The sequence below is a fragment of the Erithacus rubecula genome, assembly GCF_903797595.1.
Source record: "Erithacus rubecula genome assembly, chromosome: 9".
Classification (NCBI taxonomy): domain Eukaryota; kingdom Metazoa; phylum Chordata; class Aves; order Passeriformes; family Muscicapidae; genus Erithacus; species Erithacus rubecula.
This window is the reverse complement of record NC_136660.1, coordinates 19,160,774-19,183,504: the sequence shown is the minus strand read 5'-3', so window position 1 is coordinate 19,183,504 and position 22,731 is coordinate 19,160,774. Positions and strand designations below refer to the sequence as shown.

At 41.2% G+C, this 22,731-nt stretch overlaps 1 protein-coding gene across 1 annotated transcript; it reads left to right on the top strand.

Annotated features, from left to right (window-relative positions):
* Positions 1–11,964: 11,964 nt before the first annotated feature.
* On the top strand, positions 11,965–12,462 carry FGFBP3 (fibroblast growth factor binding protein 3; the record flags this gene model as incomplete). The annotated part of the gene is made up of 1 exon (XM_079313254.1): positions 11,965–12,462. One exon carries the CDS (start codon positions 11,965–11,967, stop codon positions 12,460–12,462), a length of 498 nt encoding a protein of 165 aa, XP_079169380.1.
* Between the last annotated feature and the right edge of the window lie 10,269 nt (positions 12,463–22,731).

The following is a 22,731-nucleotide window of genomic DNA, read 5'->3' as shown; positions in this document are numbered from 1 at the left end:
AGGAAGACCAAGGCAAGAATTTGGAACAGCTGTCTAAGAATAAGGATAATTAAGCACTGGAGTAGATTGCCTAGGTAAATTGTGACATCTCTCTAGTGTAGTGACTGTAAGCTTCTGTCACATATGACAGTGACAATGCTGATCCTGTCTTGGGGCAGAGGCACAGGGTGATGGTCTCAAGATAATCTAGTCGTGCTCCACTATGACAACGTGTCTCCTTAAGAAGCATTGAGCTTAAGATGTTTGGCTGTGGGGTTTTTTTGCATGCAGCTATCCTTAGATATTTTCTTGAAAGCAAAAAAATACAGATAAGAACTTTGAGATGCCATTGATATACTTCCTTTCTTTTAGTGATTATCCATGTTTCTGAGCATTTAACAACAATCATTCAGCATGCTAGTGCCTCCTCTGGAGAGCAACCCTTAAATAAACCTGGTGTTACCTTAAAAAGCATATCAGGTGTTTTTTTGTTTTGATTCCCATTGATTAGTTTCTTGGTGATCATATATGAACTGTACATGGATTCAGACATTAAAGGTTCCATTTGTGGGAGTATTTTCCTTGATACATTTCTTTCTTCTTACACAAGCCAGAAACACATAAGAATGCGGAATCTAACTGCTTAAAAAAAAAAACAAAAAAACAAAAAAAACCAAAATCCTCAAAAAATTACATCTTCAAGCTCTAAGAGACATCTCATCTCACCCTCTCCACACTAAAACACATCCTGGGGAGATACAGATAAATCTGACAAAACACTGCCCAGAAGTGTGACTCCCCCACTGCCTGCTGCCCTCCTGTTTGTGTTGCACGAGTTTCAGCTGGCTCCATCCCACAGAGAGAACAGTCCCTGCCCACACACATCTTCCAGCTCATGGGACAGCATCTTCTGAAAGTCGAGGCCAAACATGAAATTATTTTGAGCATGAAATTATTATTTTTTTAAGTATGTGTATATTCTCATTATTAATGATAAAATACATTAATTAATGGAAGAGAAATATTCACCTTCTCACAAGGTTTGCCCTGCTATGGGGGCTGTCTCACCCAGCAATTAGGCTGGATTTGCTATTTAGGGTGATGATGAAAATGGTGAAGGGCAGAGGGGGTAGAAGAAATTAGACAATGGATATAACTGAATAATGTTTTCTCTTAAGAATAATCAAAAATGCATGGTAGCTTCAATCTATGAACCTATATTTGTGTTGAAAATGGAAAAAGCTATTTGTGTCAGTGCTTGTGGCTATAATTTAAATATGCTTCATTAATAGGTCAGATTGTACCTGAAAATAAATGTACATTTTCCTGAAGAAAAACTCCTGGTCTTTACTGCAGTTTTTTAAAGTGATAACTTGAAATTGGTTTTTGTAAGTGATGCTGGAAATAATTGTTTGTTGCTAATTGCTGATGGTTATTACTGATGTGCAGATGATACACATTACAGTAGTTTACAGTTGTAACGTCTGCAGTAGTAAGTGCAATGTAATGGTCAAGGCTGCAATAAATTTCAGAAATTGCATGTTATCAACTCTTTATTCTCATTTTCAGTAGCATATCATTGATGGCACTTCATATGAAACTACACTACATAGCTATTCAAACTACATCTGCTGTTGCTGATTTAATAACATATAAATATTGATATTCCATGTAGTTTTATTTTCCTGGACTGTGAAGCATTCTACAGATTACCCATTTCTGTGAATAATAAATAAGCAAGACTTATTTTTCCTATTAATCTTTTGCAATGATTAACTGTGATTTCTGACTGACATTTTTCCCAAGACAGGGCAAACTGCTGTGTTAGGTTACACAAGATTCAGTTAGTACTGTTAGGTTCAAGTGTGATGAGAGAAATTAAAATTATTACAATAAGCCAAGGTTTACTTCAGAAGAAATTAAGAGGCAAGATTATTTTCTGTTTACACTATTGCAGCCACTCAAAAGAAATATCTTTCAAAGCAAAAACTTGGCAAGGCTTTGTTATCTATTTCTGTGTCACAGCTTTCTTGGCTTGGCAGGGCAAAATAGATCACAAACAGTAAAATTTTGGCTTTTTTTTAGGGAGATCTATGGCTGTTCTTTAAATGCAGTCATTATAACTCAGGTCACCAAATCCAGATATTTCTTTATGGATTCACCATAGTATATGGGAGGTATTTCACTGACTAGAAGCAGTTCTTTTCCATGCCTGATAGCACCTCATTTACCATACCATTAACATCACAGTGACCTAAAAATAGCTTTTAAATTGCCCTGGTGTCAAAAGAGTGCAACCTCACAGATACCTTATTGAAACACTCTTATTAGCCTGTGCCTAAATGTCTGAATCAAAACCCAGTTCAGTGCAGCAAAGTACAAATGGTGGGGTTTACAATGTCTACCAAATGCCTCTTCTGTTCAAATAATTCCCACTCTATTTCCTCCTGTCAGTCTACAGAATTCTCAACCAGCTGCAGGTCTTGATTCTTTACGATATAATTGAGATAAATACGAAATTCTTGTGGTCATACAAAAGCTTAAGTAGCTGAGGTTATGGTTATGTGCAACTTTAGCAAATGAAGAATCCAGTGGAAATATCAATATAAGGAAAACAAGATCACACCTCAATTGTATCACACCTCCATTTTTTCCCTATTTCTCTGATTAGTATCAGATGCCTTAACATTTCAGTTAAACTTTCTGCGAGAAACAGCTGAACTAGGTTGCAGAAAGAGAAACCTGTTCCACAACTTGGTTGTCAGAAGCATCTGTTGCTGCTTTGCTTTTGCCAAAATCATGCCTCTTGCTTCAAATGAGGCACCTACACACACCATATTAAGCATATTTCAATCACTTAAATATCAGTAATAATTCTTTATGAAAGTCTTTATTCCCCATAAACTGTTTTTCCCCTTAACTTGGGAGGTTGAAGTTCCTTTCTGGACATTACCCATTACCAGTCCAGTGCCCCTGGACTCTGATGAACCTCAGTGGTTTCACCACTGTGGTTGCAGACTCCCACTGCATAACTTTATCTCACTGAAATAGTTTGACTCACTTTCCTGAAACTCTTGCCCTTTTCACTGTAGAGAGACACACAGTAGGATGGATCCCCTGGGCATGGGCTATTCCTCAGATTTCTAGTTCACTTAAAAAACAATTTTCATTCACACCAGAGAAAAGCACAAAGATGTTAAAGGCCTGATTTTTTCTAGCGTATTTGGCTTGAAAAAACTCCACTGTAGTCCTGAACTGGCCTTGCTATTCCTCCCCAGTCCCTACTTGTGTCTAATCATTGAAGAAATCCCATGGCTTAAAAATGAATTCCACATTTTTCTCAAGTTAGGTAGCTACATGATAAGAAAACTGCCAATTAGTGGAACTACTGACACCAGTAAATGAAGTCTAGACCTGTACCCAAGATTTTTCACATGTGCATAGTAAGAAATGAATGAAGATGCTAGAGAAAATGTAGGTTTATCTTCATCAACAAGAGGAGAATTTTATCTTTAGACAGTTTTAATTTACTTTAGGTAGTGAGATCACATTTGTAAAATTTGCAGAAACTGTTGCGAGGTTCCCTTTTTTCCTTAAAGAAAATTTTCATAGAGCTTTCTGCAGTTCAACATTTTAATAGATTTTAAACTGATTAAATTCATCTTTGCTCCCACCCTCAGTGAGAACACATCACTTCATTTTACTCTTTCCATATTTAAATCTGAGCTGGCTGAATGGAGTCTATACACACTATTTCATGGACTCAGATCTTGTGATGGCTTTTCCATGAAACGTGAGCAAGTTCTGAGCTTCCATTACAGTCAGAGGAAATCTAGGCCAAAGAGTCAAACATGTCCAGAGCAATTTACTGAACCAAGTGAAGATGCATTCTTCAGGATGAGAGGAAAACCTGGCTGGACTGACTAGCTGACAGGAAAAAAACAGTGATGCAGGATAGCAAGAGGAAGGGAATTACAAGATTCAGTGTGCAAACAAACTAGTTGCAATATTTTGCTGTTGGTAACAAAGCTGGACCAGTTAGAGATTTTAAATGAATTAATAAAATAACACAGAGTATAGAATATTTACTAATGCCTAAGTCAATAACATAATCAACAGAACATTATTATGTATTCTTGGTGCACATTTGCTAACAGAAGGAGAGAAATACATAAAAGGCCTGAGTTTCAAGAGATGAAACTGGTAATTAGACATTACCTCTTATGTTTTGGGTTATAGCAGAATATTAGTACTGCCAAACCACATTGTGACAATCAGTTAGTGGTGATTAATAACCCTAATTTCCACTCTCAGGATATTTATCTGGTAGTATCAGTGCATCCAAGTACCAGTTTCACCAGATTGACACTTCCTTGGTGTGCTACCAGCCTACAGTTTTTAAACTCTTCAAGGGTTCAAAGCCCCAAACACCTGTTACCATCACAGGTATCATACAGAGCATTTCCTAAATACTGGGAACAACAGGGCTCTGGGGACCTGGCAGTCCACTGCAGGCTTCTTTCAAGAAAGGGGTTAGATTTTCACTGTATTGCTGACAGCTTGTGCTACTGAAGAAGTAGAAAGGAGTTTGAAAGATGTTTGTAGTGGAAGCCACTTCCTTGAAGTGTGTTAAAAGTTATTCTGAATGGTCCTTAGAGGCATCACCTCAGCACAGATGGGGTGAGTCCAGGGACAGGGGAATAGAGATAAAACATAATGCCTTTTGTGCTGAGCTGAGATCTGACAGTTCAAACTGATTTTATTTGCAGCACAGGTCACTGCACTCACTACTTCCATCACTTTTGGTTCCAGATATTGCACAACAGTTGCTTATCTGAATATGCACTATGTTTTCTATAGGAGCAGCATTTTATTTTGCTTCTGAATAACCCCCTTTGTGAATTTAAGCCTAACTTTCAGTGACAGGCAAGCTAGACAGGCACAAAATTTGAATTGTAAATGCTTTGTTGGGCTTTGACTGTTGTTCAGTATGCCTTACTTTGTAAAGCTGAAACGTGTAATTCTGGGGTGGTGCAAGCTGAGCTCAAACAATGCCTCAAGTCATATGCCTCCAAATATATATTTTCTCTTTAAGTGTTGCTACAACATTCCTGCTCCCCTGCAGTCCAATCATGAGAGTCATTCCTGGGAAACACACGGACAGAAGATGAAGGAAAACTATACCCAGCATGAAAAAAACCCCCAAACCAATCAACAAACAAACAAACAAAAAAAGACCAAAAAAACAAACAAGCAAAAAAAAAAACCCCAAAAAACCAAACCAAAACAAAAAAAACCAAACCAAAACAAACAAACAAACAAAACAAACCCAAAAAAACACAAAAAAAAAAATCTAAAAAACCCCCAAAACACACAAAAAACCAAACCAAAACAAAAAGAAAACCAGAAAACCCCCACCTTTGACATTCACTTTTTGCTGTAATAGTCAACATATCAGTTTGCAACATGGAAAACCAATCTCCAGTTTTCAACAGGTAGTAAAAGAACTGAGTCCAAATAAACTGACTCTCTGGGCAAACTAAATGTCTGAACCTCCTCCAGTTCCAGGGGAGGTACTTTATTGTATTTTATTTTTTACAGAAAGGACTAAGCATAAGGCATTTTTATCAATTACAAAAAAATTACTATTTCTATTATTTTTTTTATGAAATGAAATGAAACAGATGAGGACAGTTTGTGATAAGTTAAGGTTTTATAAATAAACCTAAATTTATAAATTTATGTTTTCTAGAATTTTAACTGGAATCTGGTAGTTCAGACCTTTTGTTCCAGAAATCTTTTTTTAAAACTTGTATTCCAACATACAGCCTTTTTACTCAATTCATAAGACATTTAAAATAACTCAGTCTTCTGTTTACAGCTTGGTTGTCAAATAATTAGGTTTTGTTTCCTCATTAAAAAGCTCTACAGTTACATTTTCTTAATGAAACCTCACAGTTGACATTTTCAGAGTGTGAAGACTGCTTGCATTCCATGAAGAGAAGTGAATAAAGAAGCAATCCCACCCCTGTGGGTTCTCTCAGTGGTCTGTGCAGTGCCCCCTCCCCTGTGAATGGTGGGTGGGGGGTCAGTTCATGCCCAGTACCAGGTTTTACATCCCCAGCTCTCCTCGTGCTGTGCCTGCTGTTTCTGCAATAACAACGTGCTCTCACACCATCTGATACAAGTGTTCTCTAGTAACATTTTAGTGGATCATCTCCTGCATCACTTCAGCTCCCCATCCTTCTGCTCTTTAGCTACTCTTGTCACTTAAATTATGAAATAAGACTTTCCTGGCATGTTGGTCACCTCCACCACACTGCAGCCAAGAAATAGTGTCAAGATACATTTGTTGAGCTAATTTTAACACTTCACATTTCTAGAAATGTTCAGATTAAATGGGTTCCTCCAACCCTTCTGTCTGTGCCAAAAATAATGGGACAAGAACAATTCAAAAGGGAGCTCAATTTCCTTCTGCAATGCTTGCATGGGGGTTCAATTTCATGTTGCTACAACAAAGAGTAATGTATTTCCCACTTCTTCAAACTGACCATAGGATCACCAGCCATAAGTTCTATGAACATTTTTGGCATTCTAATGGAGTCCTCTCTGTGTAGTACTAGCCAAAATAAATTCCTCCTGTGATTTTCTTCACTGTTATATTAAATGTGCTTAAAGAATGGAAAATGCAAAGCTGAAGTTCAGCCTTTCACAAGACTTAGAGTTTTGATCAGCTGATAGGAAAGCCTGGAGTTGTAGGGGTGCTCTTGTAGGTCCCATACCCAGCTCAACAAGGGCCATTGTCAACACTGAGCTCAGTCCATTCATTGCACTGTGAAGAATGAAGGTAGGAAATAGTGGTCATGTGAGTTCTCTGCCAATGGGAACAACAATGACTCTTTGATAAATATTTGAGAAGCAGAAATTAAAAAGCTTTCTAAGTTTGTTTATGAAGGTAAAGAATAAGCATGGCAACCTTTAAAGCAGCATCCTCACAGTGGAAAACATTGCAGAAGAGAACATTTAAGAGGTGGCCTCTTAAATATGAAAAATAACATGCTTTAAAAAATAGCATGTAGTTATGCATGTCTAATCAGAAACACAACGATCTGAATTGAGAAGATACAAGTCAGCTAAAGAAAGGAATATATACATGGTGCAAAGAACAAAGTGGTTCCTGTGGAGAAAAGGAACCACAACCAAAAACTCAATTCTCTAAGATTTCCTGACCTGGCTGGAAGCACAGCCTTGAGAACACAAGGCAAATGACTCAGACCAGCCCGTGAAAAACCTGCAGTGAGGGAATGCAAGACAGAAAAGATGATGGAAACATATGTAGGACATTTTCTGTTAAAGCAAATGAATTGAAGAGAAAATGTATTCTGAGATAATTCTGAAGAATTGCAATGTCCTTGCTTCCAAGAAAGCATTCAGCAGCAGCTGTTGACTGAAGGGTGGGCATATGGATAATTTAAAATCAATTCTTCATCATAAGAAATTGATTTATAAATTTCCTGATCAATACTATGCTGTTTCTCTAATATTTCTATAATTTTGCAAAAAGCTACCACTTGAACAAAGAGTTGGGTTGAATTTCAGTGGCACTTTATTGTCAGGGAATACAAACATGTCAAAAACCTGGACAGAGGCATCAGTCTGACTGTAGAGAAGTGCTTTAAACAGGATCTAGAAGGTAATTGAGAAGGTCAGTCTATCTCCCTGCAGACACATTAAACATGATGTTATTCTCTTGAGCCAGTACCAAGAAATTTGAAGATTGATAGCTCAAACAAGAAGGTTAAACACAGATATGGCCTTGTGTATTAAAAAAATTTCAGTTTATGAACCATAAACAATGTTCACACTACCCACTTCTCTGAAAAGGAATTTATAATGACAGTGCTGGAAACTGTGACTACTTATTAAGCAAAACTCTTCTGAAATAATTTACAGTTGTCGCTGCAATCCTAGAGGTTAGAATAGAAGTAAGTATTATCCTTCATAGTGACTGGAGTTTTTATAAAATACAAATGGTTGATACAACTGAATTTTTAACGATTAAAACCCTGAAGTCAAAGCTCTAACACAGTTTCCTGTGCAATATCTTCCAAGTCAGCAAAGGGGCCTATAAACAGAATATAAAGAGATTTTTTCAGTTCAGAGTTAAAATCTAACAGCATAATTTATTCATTGACCAATGAAAAGTGTTACTAAGGCTATGATCTATACTTCTGAAACAAAAAGATGCACAAGGAGATAGCTTTAATCAGTAATTAAATTCTTAACATTTGCCTTCTCAATTCTTTGTTAGGTTAACAAGCCCCTTGTTTAAGGGGTTCTGTGATACCCTCATTGCTCTTTTACAGACTCAGTTCAATTGATCTTCATCTTTTTTTGAAGAGTAACACTTAAACTGGATACAATGCCCTATGCAAAGCCTGGCTTTAGTGCATTCCTTACTTTCTGTATCTTATGGTTGATATCTTTATTTATGTGTCTGCCTTTTTTGCAATTGAATGACAGCTGTAGTCTCACTTTCAGCTTGTGGTTCCTGTAGCCTTTCATGCTTTCCTGCAGACATATTATTCCATCAGCACCCATCACCTGGGCTTTGTGCAGGTGTTTCAGACCAGCACCTTGCACTGTCTCCACTGAACTGAGTCTCAGACTTTAGGCTGGTCCTGTGAGTGCTCACCTTAACTTTGAGTTTGGTTTTGAAACCGAGCTGCATCCAGATTACATCCAACATGGTACATCTGTAACTCCTCACAGCCTAGTCTCATTGCAGAACTCTGATGGCAAAGCACAGTCCTTATTTCATTTGCTAAGATGGACAGGCCCATTAACCCCCCAGGGGTTTGTTTCTGCAGAGGCAAGGGAAGTATCTCTGCCACAGTGCACACTAATCATGTTTTCAAAGATAACTCCATAACCAGCTACTTACAGGGCTACAAAGGTTATTCTAATACAGGGGAACAGTAGGGAAAGAGCAGAAAAAACCCAGCTACAACACAGACTAACTAGATTTAAACTTCAAACACAGAACAACAGGATGCAGTGGTTTTAGTAATGCAAGAAAGACCTTTCCCCTACTGTACCCCCATCAAATCCAAGAGAGAAAATTGTAGCTTGTGCAAGAAAATTAATATAAAAGCAATGAGCATCAAAGACTAACACTGGCTTTACTGCAAAAGATAAGTCACAATCATGGAGGGAAATGTGTGTGTAAATATAGGTATCAGGAGCAGGACAACACGGCAAAGAATATTAAGGAAGATTAGTTATTGTTATGGGTAGGCTAGAGAAATCTCATTCTGGTTTATTTTCTTTCTTTAGTTCCTGAAGTTTAATGACTTCTATGAGATTTAAAATAAATTGTTAAAAAAATATAACAGTAATGTGGTCATTAAAACGCACAGTAATGTTTTCCACCACTTAGGATAATCTACTATAAAAATCATCTCAAAGATATTGGACAACTCCATTTCACACTGCATAAATGGCAGCAAGAATGTGAAAAATGAACAGAGATTTCAGTGTAATAATACATAACAATTATAGGTGGTCAGAACTTAATTTGAAAGCAACTTCTACATTTGGTGAACTAATAAGCTAAGGCACATGATGTGCCATGTGCTCACTGGAGCCATAGATTTTAAAAGTCACAATGCAGTCCTTTATGATGCCTCATAGTACCCACAGCCCTCAGCCAGATGACAAGATTGGAGTCCTCGGCACCCATGAAAGTGAAATACACATTGTGGCATTCTGAGAAAGGATTCACACAGCTGACAGTCAGGTCAGCCTTGTCCTTTACAGGTAGTTATGCATGTCCCTCTTGAGATTCTTGGGTTTAAACCCTCTCCTATGGTTTATTGCCTAAGATATTTTATTTCCTTCCCAAGGTCCTCTCTCCTCTGCTGTTTCTCTCCCACTCCAACCAACTATCTAGGGAGAGCTCTAACTAACACAGTTAGGAAGTGGGAGAGCTACCTGAAAATGTTCCTCCTCCCCTGAATCTGAGGAAGGACTCTGAATCCCATCTCTTCTCCAGCAGTCATTCTCTCAGTCTCAGAGACTCTACAGAAGTCTCATTTTTAGGACTTACAGCACAGAAAGATCAATGAGTCAGTATCAACTCCTCTCATCCATTGAGTTGTATCACAGAATGGTTTGGGTTGTGAGGGACTTTTAAAGGTCTCCTAGTTCACCCCCTTCAATGAGCTGAGACATCTTCAACTGGATCAGATTGTTCAGAGCCCCATCAAGTCTGGCCTCGGTTTTTGCCAGGGATGGAGCATCCACAGCCTCCCAGGGAAACCTGTTCTGGTGCCTCACTACACTCATTGTAAAAATTTACTTTTTTATATCTATCTAAATCTGCTCTCTTTTAGTTTAAACTAATTATTCCTTGTCCTATCACAGCGAGCCCTGCTGAAAGTTTGTTCCCAACTTTCTCCTTTTTGTCACAGAAGTCTTCCAGCCCTCTGACTGTTTTAATAGCCCTCCTCTAGACACACTCCAAAAGGTCCATTTCTGTCCTGTGCTGGGACCCCAGAGCTGGATGCAGTGTTCCAGATGGGGTCTCACAGAGCAGAGCAGAGGGGCAGAATCCCCTCCCTCACCCTGATGCTTTGAATACAGCCCAGGACACATTTGGATTTCTGGGCTGTCAGTGCACATTGCTGGGGGATATCCAGCCCCGCATCCATCAGCACTCCCAAGTCCTTCTGGGCAGGGCTGTTCTTGATCTGATACTGCGAGGGCAGCAGGGAGCTGCTGGTAATTTGGGGGCCGGTTATCATTGAGTGACAGGGTCAGAACAATAAGGAGTTTGGAACAGATATGCCAAGTACATTACCATCCATGAAACAGAAGTACATGTGGGTTTCGAGATCCTAATTGTAAAAGATTTCTGAAATTGGTGACTGATATGTCATCTCCAAACGCGCAGTAACATAAAGGTTATGTCTACACTATTTTGAAATTTCTGGTATTTTTTAAAACACACCCTATAGAGAAGACTCTTACCACATTAAAACAACAACAAAAAAAATCATCCTAAATAATCCACCAGATTATTTAGATTATTCTCAGAAACGAGAATCCCTTTTAACCCCATCAATTGCAAAGAAATAGACGGATTCCCATGCATCAGGCACACACCCATTGTCCCTGCGCCCCCGGAGGATCCCAGCTCGGCTCCCAGATTCCCTCGCCACCTCGGAAGGGGGCCGGGGCTGCGGGATGGTTTTGAGGTACGGTGTGCGGCTTCTTCGAACAAAGAGCGGCGATTTCCTGCGGGCCGGTGCCGTCGGGGCACGGCGCTCCCCGCGCGTCCCCGCGCTGTGCCCCGGGCGGCGGCCGGGGAGGGGCGTCGGGGGGCAGTCCCGAGCATTGAAAACCCGCGCCGGGCCCGCCGCAGGGGCAGTCCCGAGCATTGAAAACCCGCGCCGGGCCCGCCGCAGGGGCAGTCCCGAGCATTGATAACCCGCGCCGGGCCCGCCGCAGGGGCAGTCCCGAGCATTGATAACCCGCGCCGGGCCCGCCGCGGGGGCAGTCCCGAGCATTGATAACCCCGAGCCGGACCCGCACCGCACCGCGCACCGTGAGTGCCCCGGGACAGGGCGGAAAGCACCGAGGGGCGCGGGGAAAGCCGGGCGCGGGGGAAAGGACGGGGTTGCCTCTAGCCGGGTCTGATGCCGCTCGCAGCTGTGATGCCGCAGCCGGCGAGTGCGAGCTGCTGTCCAGTTACGGCTTCCTGGCCGGGGTGGTCCCGGGACGGAGCTGAAGGATGGACGGACGCGAACTAAAAGGGGGTGACGAGCCTGGAGGGACAAGCCCGCTCCGGCCCGGGTCGGGCTGGCCGAGCCCGGGGCTGCGCTCCCGCCGGGGCCGCCACGGTCCGTGTGTCCGCAGGGCGCGGGAGATGCGGCGGGAGGGCGCGCCCCGCGCAGGGACGCCCCGTCGCTGAGCACGCCGAGGATGAGGCTGCCGCTGGCGCTGCTGCCGGCGCTGCTGGCCCTGGCCCGCCTGGGGGCCGCCAGCTCGGACCGGGAGGCGGCGGAGGAGGCGCGGGCGGGGCGGTTCTCCACGCCCGAGCAGCAGCGGTGCCGCTGGGAGCTGCGCTCGGCGGCGGGGGCCAGCGAGCTGCGGCTGAGCTGCCGGGCGGCGGGCGGCGCGGCGCGGAGCTGCGCCTACCGCGGGGAGCCGCGGCAATGCCCGGCCTTCGCCGCCCGCAGCCGCCAGTTCTGGCGGCAGATCCTGGCCCGGCTGCGGCGGCGGCGGCGGCACCCCTGCGCCCCGGGAGCGCCGCTCAGCGCCCGGCTCTGCGGCCCCGGCCGAGCGCCGCCCGAGGCGCAGCTGCGCCTGCTGCCCGAGCCCGGCCCGCCCCCGCCGCCCACCGCGGAGCCGGCGCACACCTACTGCGCCGAGCGCTGGCACTCGCTCTGCAGCTTCTTCGTCGGCTTCTGGGAGGGCTGAGCCGCTCCGGCCCCGCACCCGGACACTCCCGGCCTCGCCTGACCTCTGCCAGTGCCCCCCGACCCTGTCCGCTCTCCTCTTTTACTCCCCAATAAAGCCGTAACTATTTTGGGACAAGAAGCTCGCGTAATTCTTTGTCTCGCCAAAGCCCTGTAGCACCTGCAGCACTGTCAGTGTGTAACTGACCCGGGTGAGAGCACCTTGGCACGGCTCGTGTATTCAAGTACATTAACGTTTTTCAGGGACATAAATACGGAGAGACAGCCGTTCCCTCCCTAGAATCAATTTCTATGAGCCTAAAGTTACACAGGAATTGCCCAAGTAGAAAACCATACACTTATACCAGAATAAGAAACTGCTGAGACCTTACTTAACAGAGGTTTCATAAACTACATGAACCAGTCCTGTTTCCCACAGGAAAACCGGTCAACTATCTCCAGACAAAAGCTTCAACAGGCCTGGGTGAGAAACCAGCTGTGAAAAGAAAGATTGAGAAACTCAGGAGCATCTAGGTACATGAATTTGATTTAGGAGATGAATGATATTTCACACAGCTAATGGCGTAGTGTTGAAGTAAGGAAGTTGTTTTACCAGAGGGGACGAGGAGTTTCAGAGATATTTTATCCATACAAAATAGAGTACATGTTGGTAAGGGAAACTAAAGTTTTCTTTAGCTGCCTGGGGTCCTACACAGCCCTGGACACCTGCCTATGACCGGGAGCAGTTGCAGACCCTTTCTGTACAGTTTTAAGGATGGCTGTGAGAAGGCCACTAAGCAGTAATCAGGATCTGCCCAGTGGCTCTCACAAGGATCTGGATGGTTGCATGCAGCTCTTAGTGCCAAGATGATTTCCTGTACAGCAAAAAGCTGGATAAAGCTCAGCAGCACTATGCAAAAGCTTCATCATCACTGCATGTGACTTGGATGACTATTTTTTTTTAATGACTGCTCACTTTTCCTACATGTGCCCGTCACCCCAGCAGCCACAGAGCGGACTGATGGCCAGAGCATTGCACAGTACCTCACAATAATGCTCAGCTTTGTTTTACTTCCATGGCTCTGGCACAGCAGCTTTGTGTAGTACTGCTAGGGCTTGTATTTCTCACCATCAGATGCAAAGGTGGAACACCATGGCAACCAAGCTGATTACCCACATCACTCTGCATTTAAAAACCCAACTAGGAGCTCTGAACAAATGCATTGTTTACTCAAGAGGGAGAAGAAAAAAGAGGTTCCCTTTCTCTATGCTTAATCACAGTATTTCCCTGAGTCTCCAAAACAGCTCAAAGCTTTTAGCACCACCAACTAATAAAATACAACAACTCAAGAGACTGTATTAATTGCATTTACTATGGTTAATAACACCAAAGCCTAGTGCTGAATAGCAAACAAATACTCAGTTTTTGTACTGAAAAACTGATCAGCAGATCCCAAAGGCTGGGAAACCATAGTGAGATCCTCAGATTTTACTTTAAGGGGGAAGATCACAGCTTTTTACTTCTTATCTCAAAATTTTCATCCTCTCCCATGATTGGATACTGCTGCCATCACCAGATAAGGCAACCAAACCAGAAACACTTTGCAGCCAAGATCTTCACTTCCAACAGAAATTATTCCTGTAAGTCCTGTGGCAGCTCCACAAGATGCTCTCGTTACCCTGCCCACCCCTGGATTTAGTTCAGCCCCCAATCTGCCCATGCACCCCTCTGCAGCCACGCCTTACCTCTGCTGCCCCATTGCAGCTGTGGCACCCTTCACCACTGCTCTGCTTCCTGGCTGGCTCCTGTCATCCCACCCTTCCCTCCTCAGCAAGTATGGCCAACCTGCCAGACCCTGGCTGTTTATCCCCTTGGCCTGATAAACTCTTCCTTCCCAGAGGAAGGTGGTGCTGGGCATAATTAACCTTTCCCACAGGCAGCTGCTGCTTGGATTATCATCACAAGGGTGCTGCCAGCTGACATATCAGGACACTAAGTGCATTTTTTCAAGAAAAAGCATAAACTACCTTAGAACAAAACCAAATGATTGACATTTTAGCTTCTGGAAGTTGAATTCTGGGAGCTCTAACTAAGGAAGTTTTCAGAGGGAAAAAAATCATCTTTTGCCATATTGCACACTGCATTGTTTTCTTTCCTCTGGCTGCTGAGCTCATCTCTGTATCTGGAGGTTCTAACAGAATCTCAAAAGCTGGCACTGCCATTTCTTGATTTTCCTTTGGAGAAAAATCAGTGATGCTGAATATGGGCATGCAATTAGTTGTCTGGCTTTAATTGCTCTCTTTATATGTAGAAAGCCCTTGATCCTATTAAATAGCACTAATCTCTCTTTCACTACCTTCTGATTTTGAAGGAACAATTAGAAGATGTTACTCTAATTTGCAAGATTAAAGAAGACAGTAAGCTGTCTTGCTGTGTGTAGCAATCCTTTCCTGTATAGTGACATCAAAAATTAATAAATGGAATGGGATAACTCTTCCATCACTGTCTGAACAGGGTGTCTCCCACAATGGGTATAGAGTAGCAGACCCCAGACTTTGTCCAGGTTCAGTCTTTTCAGTCCACAACTCTTTCCTAAGTTCTGCACTAGGCACTTCCTTCTAGAAAATGCTGATTTTCTCTCTCATTCATTTCTTTGAATTCAGAGGTTCAATAAGTGAAATCTGCTCAGGCAGTCATAGTTCAACCCCCAGCTCAACCAGCCGTACTTGCATATTAATGTTTCCAGATGTAATTTTGACACTGATGTCTCCTATTTGAGTTTATGACCAGCCTGTGCTGGGGGAGCCTGCAAAGGGATGCAATGTTTGTGGAGGTTTGTGGTGCAATTTAAAAGCTGTCAGATTATTAACAAATAAGGGAGAGGCACAGAAAGAATAAAAAGAAAAAAAGAATTTAAAAAGCAACTATTCAAGTAGGAGCTCGTTGGATAATGGAACCTGAAATCTTTGGGAATCTCTCTTTAATTGTCCCTTAAATATTTCAGCCCCCCCTTGTGCTGTGAACCCTATCTGAGACTTACTGTAAAGCCAAACAGCACACAAGGTGGGTGAATGGCAGGCTTTGTCAATTTGCCAAACAACAAATCCCCTCCTCTGCAATAATCTGGATTTTTAAGAATTCCAAGCTCAGTTCATGAACACAGCTACATGAAAGAGGCTTTTAACAGTACAAGAGTTTGGATTAACTCTCCCAGCCCTCACACTCCTTCCTTGCATGGAAGGGATCTGTTAAGTACAAGTATGAATAAAATACCTACAGCTTCAGAAATAATTTTAGGGCTTAGCCTCATCCAGTCTGTGTTGTGCCTTGTGAAGTGTGGACAGGCTGCACAGCCTCTCAGAAGGCAGATATATTCCCCAATTTATTTCAAGCCCTCAGCAGGTAAATGATGCACATTTCTTGGAGGGGAGGGCACGGGAGGAGCAGCAGGTGCAGCCCAAGATCAACCTGCATTCCTGATGACATTATTTTCTATTTAGACTGGCATAAAATGAGAAAATGTTAGATGGAAGTGTCATGGTAAAACCCAGAACTAATTTCGTATTACACATTCTGAAAGTACTAAAACATCTATTTAACAAAGGAAATCCATAAAATAAAATCTGGTCCAATTATAGAGATCCCAATCCTAAAAGACAAAATGGTATATAATATCTACTTCAGCACACATTCTTAATTTAATAAAAAATGTCTTAAAGTATTTTTTTCTCCAGATTATTTATAGAGCCTGTATATAATCTGACTAGTGGACCCAGCAGATATTCTCTCAAGTAAATTAAAGTTTTATGTCCCAAAATGTCTCTGGGGCTTGAATTCTTGGTTGAAAAAGAATAAAAAAAAATCCTACAGTAATTTCTTTTTTCCAGACTGCAGTTGTAACTAGAAAATGCATGAGATGTATCATCTTCAGAATTAGTTTAGTGAAAAGCAGAAGAAGAAAGTGTAGTGGCTAACCTTTTAAAGCTGTGTCTCTTTTCAATTTAAAAAAGTACTGTGCACTTCCTAAAGTTACTATCCTCAGCAGCAGCATGATTTGCACTAACGGGAATAACATAGCCTCAACTCCATGTGTTTGCTGCTTCTTTTTTTTATTTTTAAGAGCAAAACCTTCCAAAATTATGAATAAATTTATCACCAGTATCCTTTTGATGGGAAAAGACTAACAAGACAGCCACACATGACAGTATTATTTCGTGTTAGTCGAGACAAGATGCTGAGGATTTAGAGCTGATCTTTTGTTTCTGCTCAAAGACAAATGGTATAAAATTTGTATGCATGCTTCTGTCCTGACAGCAAAGGGTTCAGCAGGCTCTCGCTGGGAGCTAATGGCTCTTGGGGATGCTGCTCTCTGAAGTCCCTTGGCATGAAATGGTCTCTTGCCATTCATCTCCCGTTAATAGCAGCTCCAAGACTACAGTCTCTTTTTTTCAAGTTCTTTTATCCCTGGCTGAAGCTGTCTGCGTTCTCATTGGAGCCCAGAGGGTATCAGCAGACATGGGGGCGGGCTGCAGGCGCTATGGGGAGCGGGGCGATGTCACCCCGCCCGTGTCCCCGCGGCCCCGGGCGCCCCGCGGGCTCTGGGACAGCGGGACGGCTCCCTCAGTGGGCACCTCCGAGCCGGGAACACCGTGGGCATGTGGGAAAACAGCAGCAGAAAACAAAAAATAGTTTGGTTTGAGAGGGAAGTTATTATAGACCCAAGGGAGATAAGGCTGCTGTTTTCATTTCTGGGATAGGGGCCAGCCGCGTGTAGGGGGCACCTATGGGGAAAACACGACTGGGACACCAGGAGGAGCCACCTGACCCTTTCTGCCAGCACCAGGATGGTGGAGAGAGCCCAAAGCACCTGGCATTGGCTGCCTTCTTCCTTTTAACGTGCCCAAGTATTAAACATGGCTTAGTAATGAAATAACATCACACAATTAGGTGTATATGCCTAATGATATCACAATGCAATCACTCACAGCTCGGTCTGCCTTTTACACAGATCCTCCTCACCTGCAATGGCTGTGCAGGTGTTTCATTGCCTTCTCACACTCTGCTGCCTCAGAGCAGACTCTGATGCTCATGTATTCTTTCACCTCTGTAGTTCCTCTGCCCACAACCTGATTGAGTGGTGGGACTCTCAGCAGTGCTAGTTCTTTTCAAATTGTTCAAACTAACATGCCAATGTGGAGTAGACTTCCTGTGGGAAATTTGGAGCTAACCCCTGAATGAGGTTAATGAAAATATTTTCATCACACATCAGCTGCAGTGGAAGTCATTTGCGCTTGAGAGGAGGTACCAGCTAATTTTAAATCAGTGAGAGTAAAAAATTGACATAGGTAAATCAGAAGATAAGGCTGAAAAAGTTGTAATTTCCTGAAAAATGATAGGGTTTTTTTTTTTTTTTTTAATTTTTATTATTACAGTCTAGGTAAGGAGTGAGTACATATAAATATTCTTTGTGAAAAAATCAGTGGTTTGTTGGATAGCCTCTCTTTTCCAGGCACCTTAGGAATCCTGTTCAGCACAGGCTTGTGCTGCTAAACCAGTTATCCCACACAGGCACCCCAAAGCTGGGGAACCTTGTGAGGGATGTGCGGCCATTGTCACTCAACACACACTGCAAACTGAAGCCATCTCCAGTCTAGTGACAAACACAAACCGTATTTTACCAACACTGGATGATCATAATTTATAAATAAATATAAAAAAAAATTAAAAAAAAAAAAAAAAAAAAAAGAAAGTGGTCTCGGTCTTGTATTGGGAAAGGGAGAAGGGACACAGATTTAAAGCTAACAGAGTTTTCAGCTATGTTTCTATTGGTAAATTAACCTTTCCAAGGCCTTCAATAATTGCTGGAGGCTGTAGTAAGGTAGCCTCTGTCAGATCCTCTCTCTTTAACATCTAGGGACAGCTTTTGAGGACTCTCATAGAAATGCATTATCATTCAACTTCATGTGTGTGTCTGTGTGAGCTCACCCCAATGAAGAGCATCCTTCCCTGAGCAAAACAGCTTTTACAACTGCTGCTGCTCTTGAGCTGCATTAAGGTTGTAGCTGGAAGAAGTCAGAATGAGAAGTATGATTTCTGTTCGGTCTGGTAAACCAGCACAGCCATGCCACTGCCAAGTCTGACTGGAAAAGCACGGGATGTAAAGGGAGAAAGCCCCCACTGCCTCCTCATCTATTAAAATCAGCCACAAACACAATACTGATGTGGTAAGTCAGGGCAATATGCAAATGGCTGCATGTCCCAGAAACCCTAATCCTATCAAGAATGCAGAAGATGTTAATTTGACCATCTTTCACAGCTCATAAATCTATCTGTAGCAAAGCCAGGCTGCCAGATGTCATCCACTAGCACTTCTTTGAGGCTGGCAGTCTCCGCATAGATGCCAGATCATGCCTCAGTAAAGACCAATAAAGAGCATTGTTTGTGTGGACTGAGGGCAGCTTCTCACATTTTGCTACAATAGAGGAAAACAGTGGGAAATTGAATGACTGATTGGCAGAACTGGTGGTCTTGGCTGTCCTGCTTTCCACACACGGAGCTACAGATTTAACATGCATTTTTCATCAGCAGCAAGCAGATTAGTCTACCTTGCTCTCAACAGTTAGTGATGTATGTTCCTCAACTTCGGATTTTGAATCCTAACCTATAAATACAAACTAGACATAATTCTTTTCTCTCAGACAGATACTCCTTATTTATGTTAAATTATTTAAAAGATCAAGCAGCTTTATTATGGTATAATCTTACTTCTAAGATTTAACATCCAGAATAGAAATATTCTATTCAAAGCAAGCAAACATCTGTAAATAAAATACCTCTACAACGATATACTAATTTCATCCTTTGCAAATACAAGCTTTAAAATTACCAGTTGCAATATATCTACTTTAATACCAACCAGAATTAATCTGATTTTTACAATGAGGGTGATAAAATGGTGGCACAGGTTGCTCAGAGAGGTGGTAGATCACCCATCCCTGGAAACATTCAAATTGGACAGGGCTCCAAGCAACCTGATGTAGTTGAAGATGTCCCTGCTCATTGCAGGGGTTTGGAACTTGATGAGTTATTAGGATCCCTTCCTACCTAAACCATTCCAGGATTCTATGATAATTTGCTGTTAAAAGGTGTACCTTGAAAGCACCACAGCAGATATTTTTGTGTCAAGTTACCTGGGAGCAAGGTGGATGAAACTCACATTTATAAACTGAGATGTCTTTCAGCTTCTCAGTGGATATCATGACTATCACAGAACTCCATGTCAAATCACTTTATTACAGTGTTGGGCTGAAAAAAGAAACGAGACAAAATTATAAAGAATGCTGTAGAGAAGCAGGAATTTCCAGCAATAAAAATGACACGTGACTGTCTGCTATTACAGGTACAGACATCCCCATGGAAACTGCTGTTCATTTAGGATGTGTGCATTCCTGTCACAAGCCACCCACATCATTCATTTTAATCACGAAGCTGCAACCCCACAGAAGAGATTTCTCATGCTTTTTCAGATCAGACAGAGGGTCTAGAGAGGGGCAGGCTCTGAACCAAGAGGCTGAGGAATTAGTGCTGGGAAATCCCTGCTCTCTGCAACAAGAGAGAAGTTGCAAAAGGCAACCACAGTTAAACAGTTCAGACAGGTCTAAAGAGACAAAATGATGCAAAAAAAGAAAAATCTGAATAAAGTCAGTCTTTAACGGACATAATGAATTTGCTTGGGAAATCTTGGTTGCATTTTACCTTTAGAATTAGATATGACAGAGGAGAATGCATTGTGTCAGACTATGAGATGATAATTATTCCGTTCAATAACCTTAAAACACCGTATTGCTAAATTATGGTGCAAATATAGCTCTGATTAATTTGCCTGAGATTAAGAGAATTACGAAATAAATGTGTGTTTACAGATATGAGATAATTCATTATGCTAAAACTAGCAGGTCAGTGAGTCCAAACCCACTATTTTAATACTATTTTAAGTAGGTTAAGCTGAACCACAAACTCCACAAAATATGTACTGTAAATTCAGTCCAGTGAAGGAGACATATTAAGCACTATTTTGTAGTTGTTTTTTTAAAGGAAAACACATTATTTATTGATATTGCAATAAAACATTTGTAATATATAACAATGCATCCTATTACACAATAATATTTAAGCTATTAATCATACAATGTCATACCATTATTCTTTCTTCTTTACAAAAAAATAAACACAACTGAAACTTGATATATGAAATATTTAACTCATATATTTTGTTCAAGTGCTTTACTGACAAGCTTGTATTTCTGAGAAAGGGGAGCAAAGTCTCAGAAGACACAGAGGAGGAATACCTAAACCCAAGAATCTATGGACTATTTTGTATTAACCCTTGGCTTTTAAAATTTGCCACAAATATAAGGTTCTTGTATCTCTTGCAAAGTATTGTTGTGATTTCAGTATTTCTGCTGGACTATGTCCCTACAGAAGACACATGGTACTTACATGAATAAAACTGTGCAAAACTTTGAAGCATGAATAAATCTATTTATAGTAAGTGTGAAATTTTCCTTTAAACTGAAATATTCCATTTAACTGCTCCAAGTCTGAAATTACTATTATTTCTTTCTGTATTTTATAAATATATGTTATTTTTATTAGTGTTTCCAAATTTATAATTGACTAAGAACACTTTTAATAGCAGGTGGCATTTCAGAAGTGCTTTGGAATATGATCTAATACACAATTACATTAAAAACCAGGTTTCCCTATTTGTCCAATCCTATCCATAATGGGTTATTCCCATTAAAATTCCCTCTGGGACTTATGTCTCTGTGCTACTATTGAGAATTGCTTGAAATGAGCTAGCTCATCATTCTGCCTCTCCATCTCATTTTGAGTCTGATTATACAAATGCCAAGAGGTTTTTAAAGCTACTCAAAATGCTTACATGGCATATACATGTAGGATGTTGGATAGAAGGCTCACTGTAAGTTTTTTATTTCAGAAATTCAGCAATCTGACACACTTATGAGCAGGATGGTTCTCTGATTTTTTGTCCTTATCAAGACACTTGGTGCCTTTCACTCTAATTTATCGTGACTATTTCAGACCTTGTGGTCTATCACTGACCTGATTTTCCCTGTCAATGTAGTTGCCATCACTGTGAGATGCTCAGTTAATTACACACACACACCCCTACATCCCTGCTCCCCTTTTTAAAAAAACTTTACCTCTTTTTTTTTTTTTTTTTTTTCTCAAGGTCTGTTCTGCACCTTCAGAAACCCATCTCTAGTAATATGCTAAATGTCTCTCCACTCAGAGATTTACTCCCAATAGGAGAATGTTTTCTTAAAACCTATAATTTTGCTGTTTCATTTTCACATTCCTAATCTTTTGAAATAAGATTTAACATTAGTCCATTTAGTTTGAAGTCAGATTTCACTGTCAAGATTATTTGGTTTAGAGACTTTGCATTAGATAACACTTTTGACACAATGTGCTTCAGGAGCCTCATGTTATTACTGGAACTGTGCTGTCTAAAATTGCACTTATTTATTTTTTTTTATTATTTATAAATCTCTAAGTTTTACTAACCAACTGCTAAATAAGTTTTTTTTCCCTAAATATTGAATTAGACTTGGTTTGATGAAAAAAAGCACCCCAAGGAATACTTCTTATTCAAAGTAAACCTCTTTAATTTCAAATCTAATTAGTTAATTTCATGTTTGCAATGCTTTAGTAAGATATTTTCAAATAGGGAACCACTATCAGACACTGGTCATCATATAAAGGTTTATTTATTTAAAGATGACACTTCTGGACTGCTTAGTAGCTCACTCTATCATTAATTAAAATACTTAATGTAACTGCAGTCAGCTTCTACTTGGACTAAAAAGCTATTAGACACAATATCTCCCTTAATTGGGTCATAAATATTATATAGACTAATTGATTTACTGTTACTCCTTTTTGCAACAAAATCTATTTTTTCTTTTTATAGAATCACAGAATCAGTAAGATTGGAAAAGACCTCCAGGACTGAGTCCAACCTATCTGCCTAATTTATTTACTTGCTAATTTACTTACCTATTTCTGTACCCATCTATTGATCTATGATACTCACGGCCCCACAAAATTGAATATATTTCTTATTGTGAAATAAGCTTCCAAATGCATTGCTAGCCAAGTTTACCTTTTTGAAGAGTAGCTGACAACACAGAGCCAGACACCTCTTTTTCACCTGAAGAAAGTGATTACTTCCCAGCCCATTTCTCAGGCTACACTATTCAATAT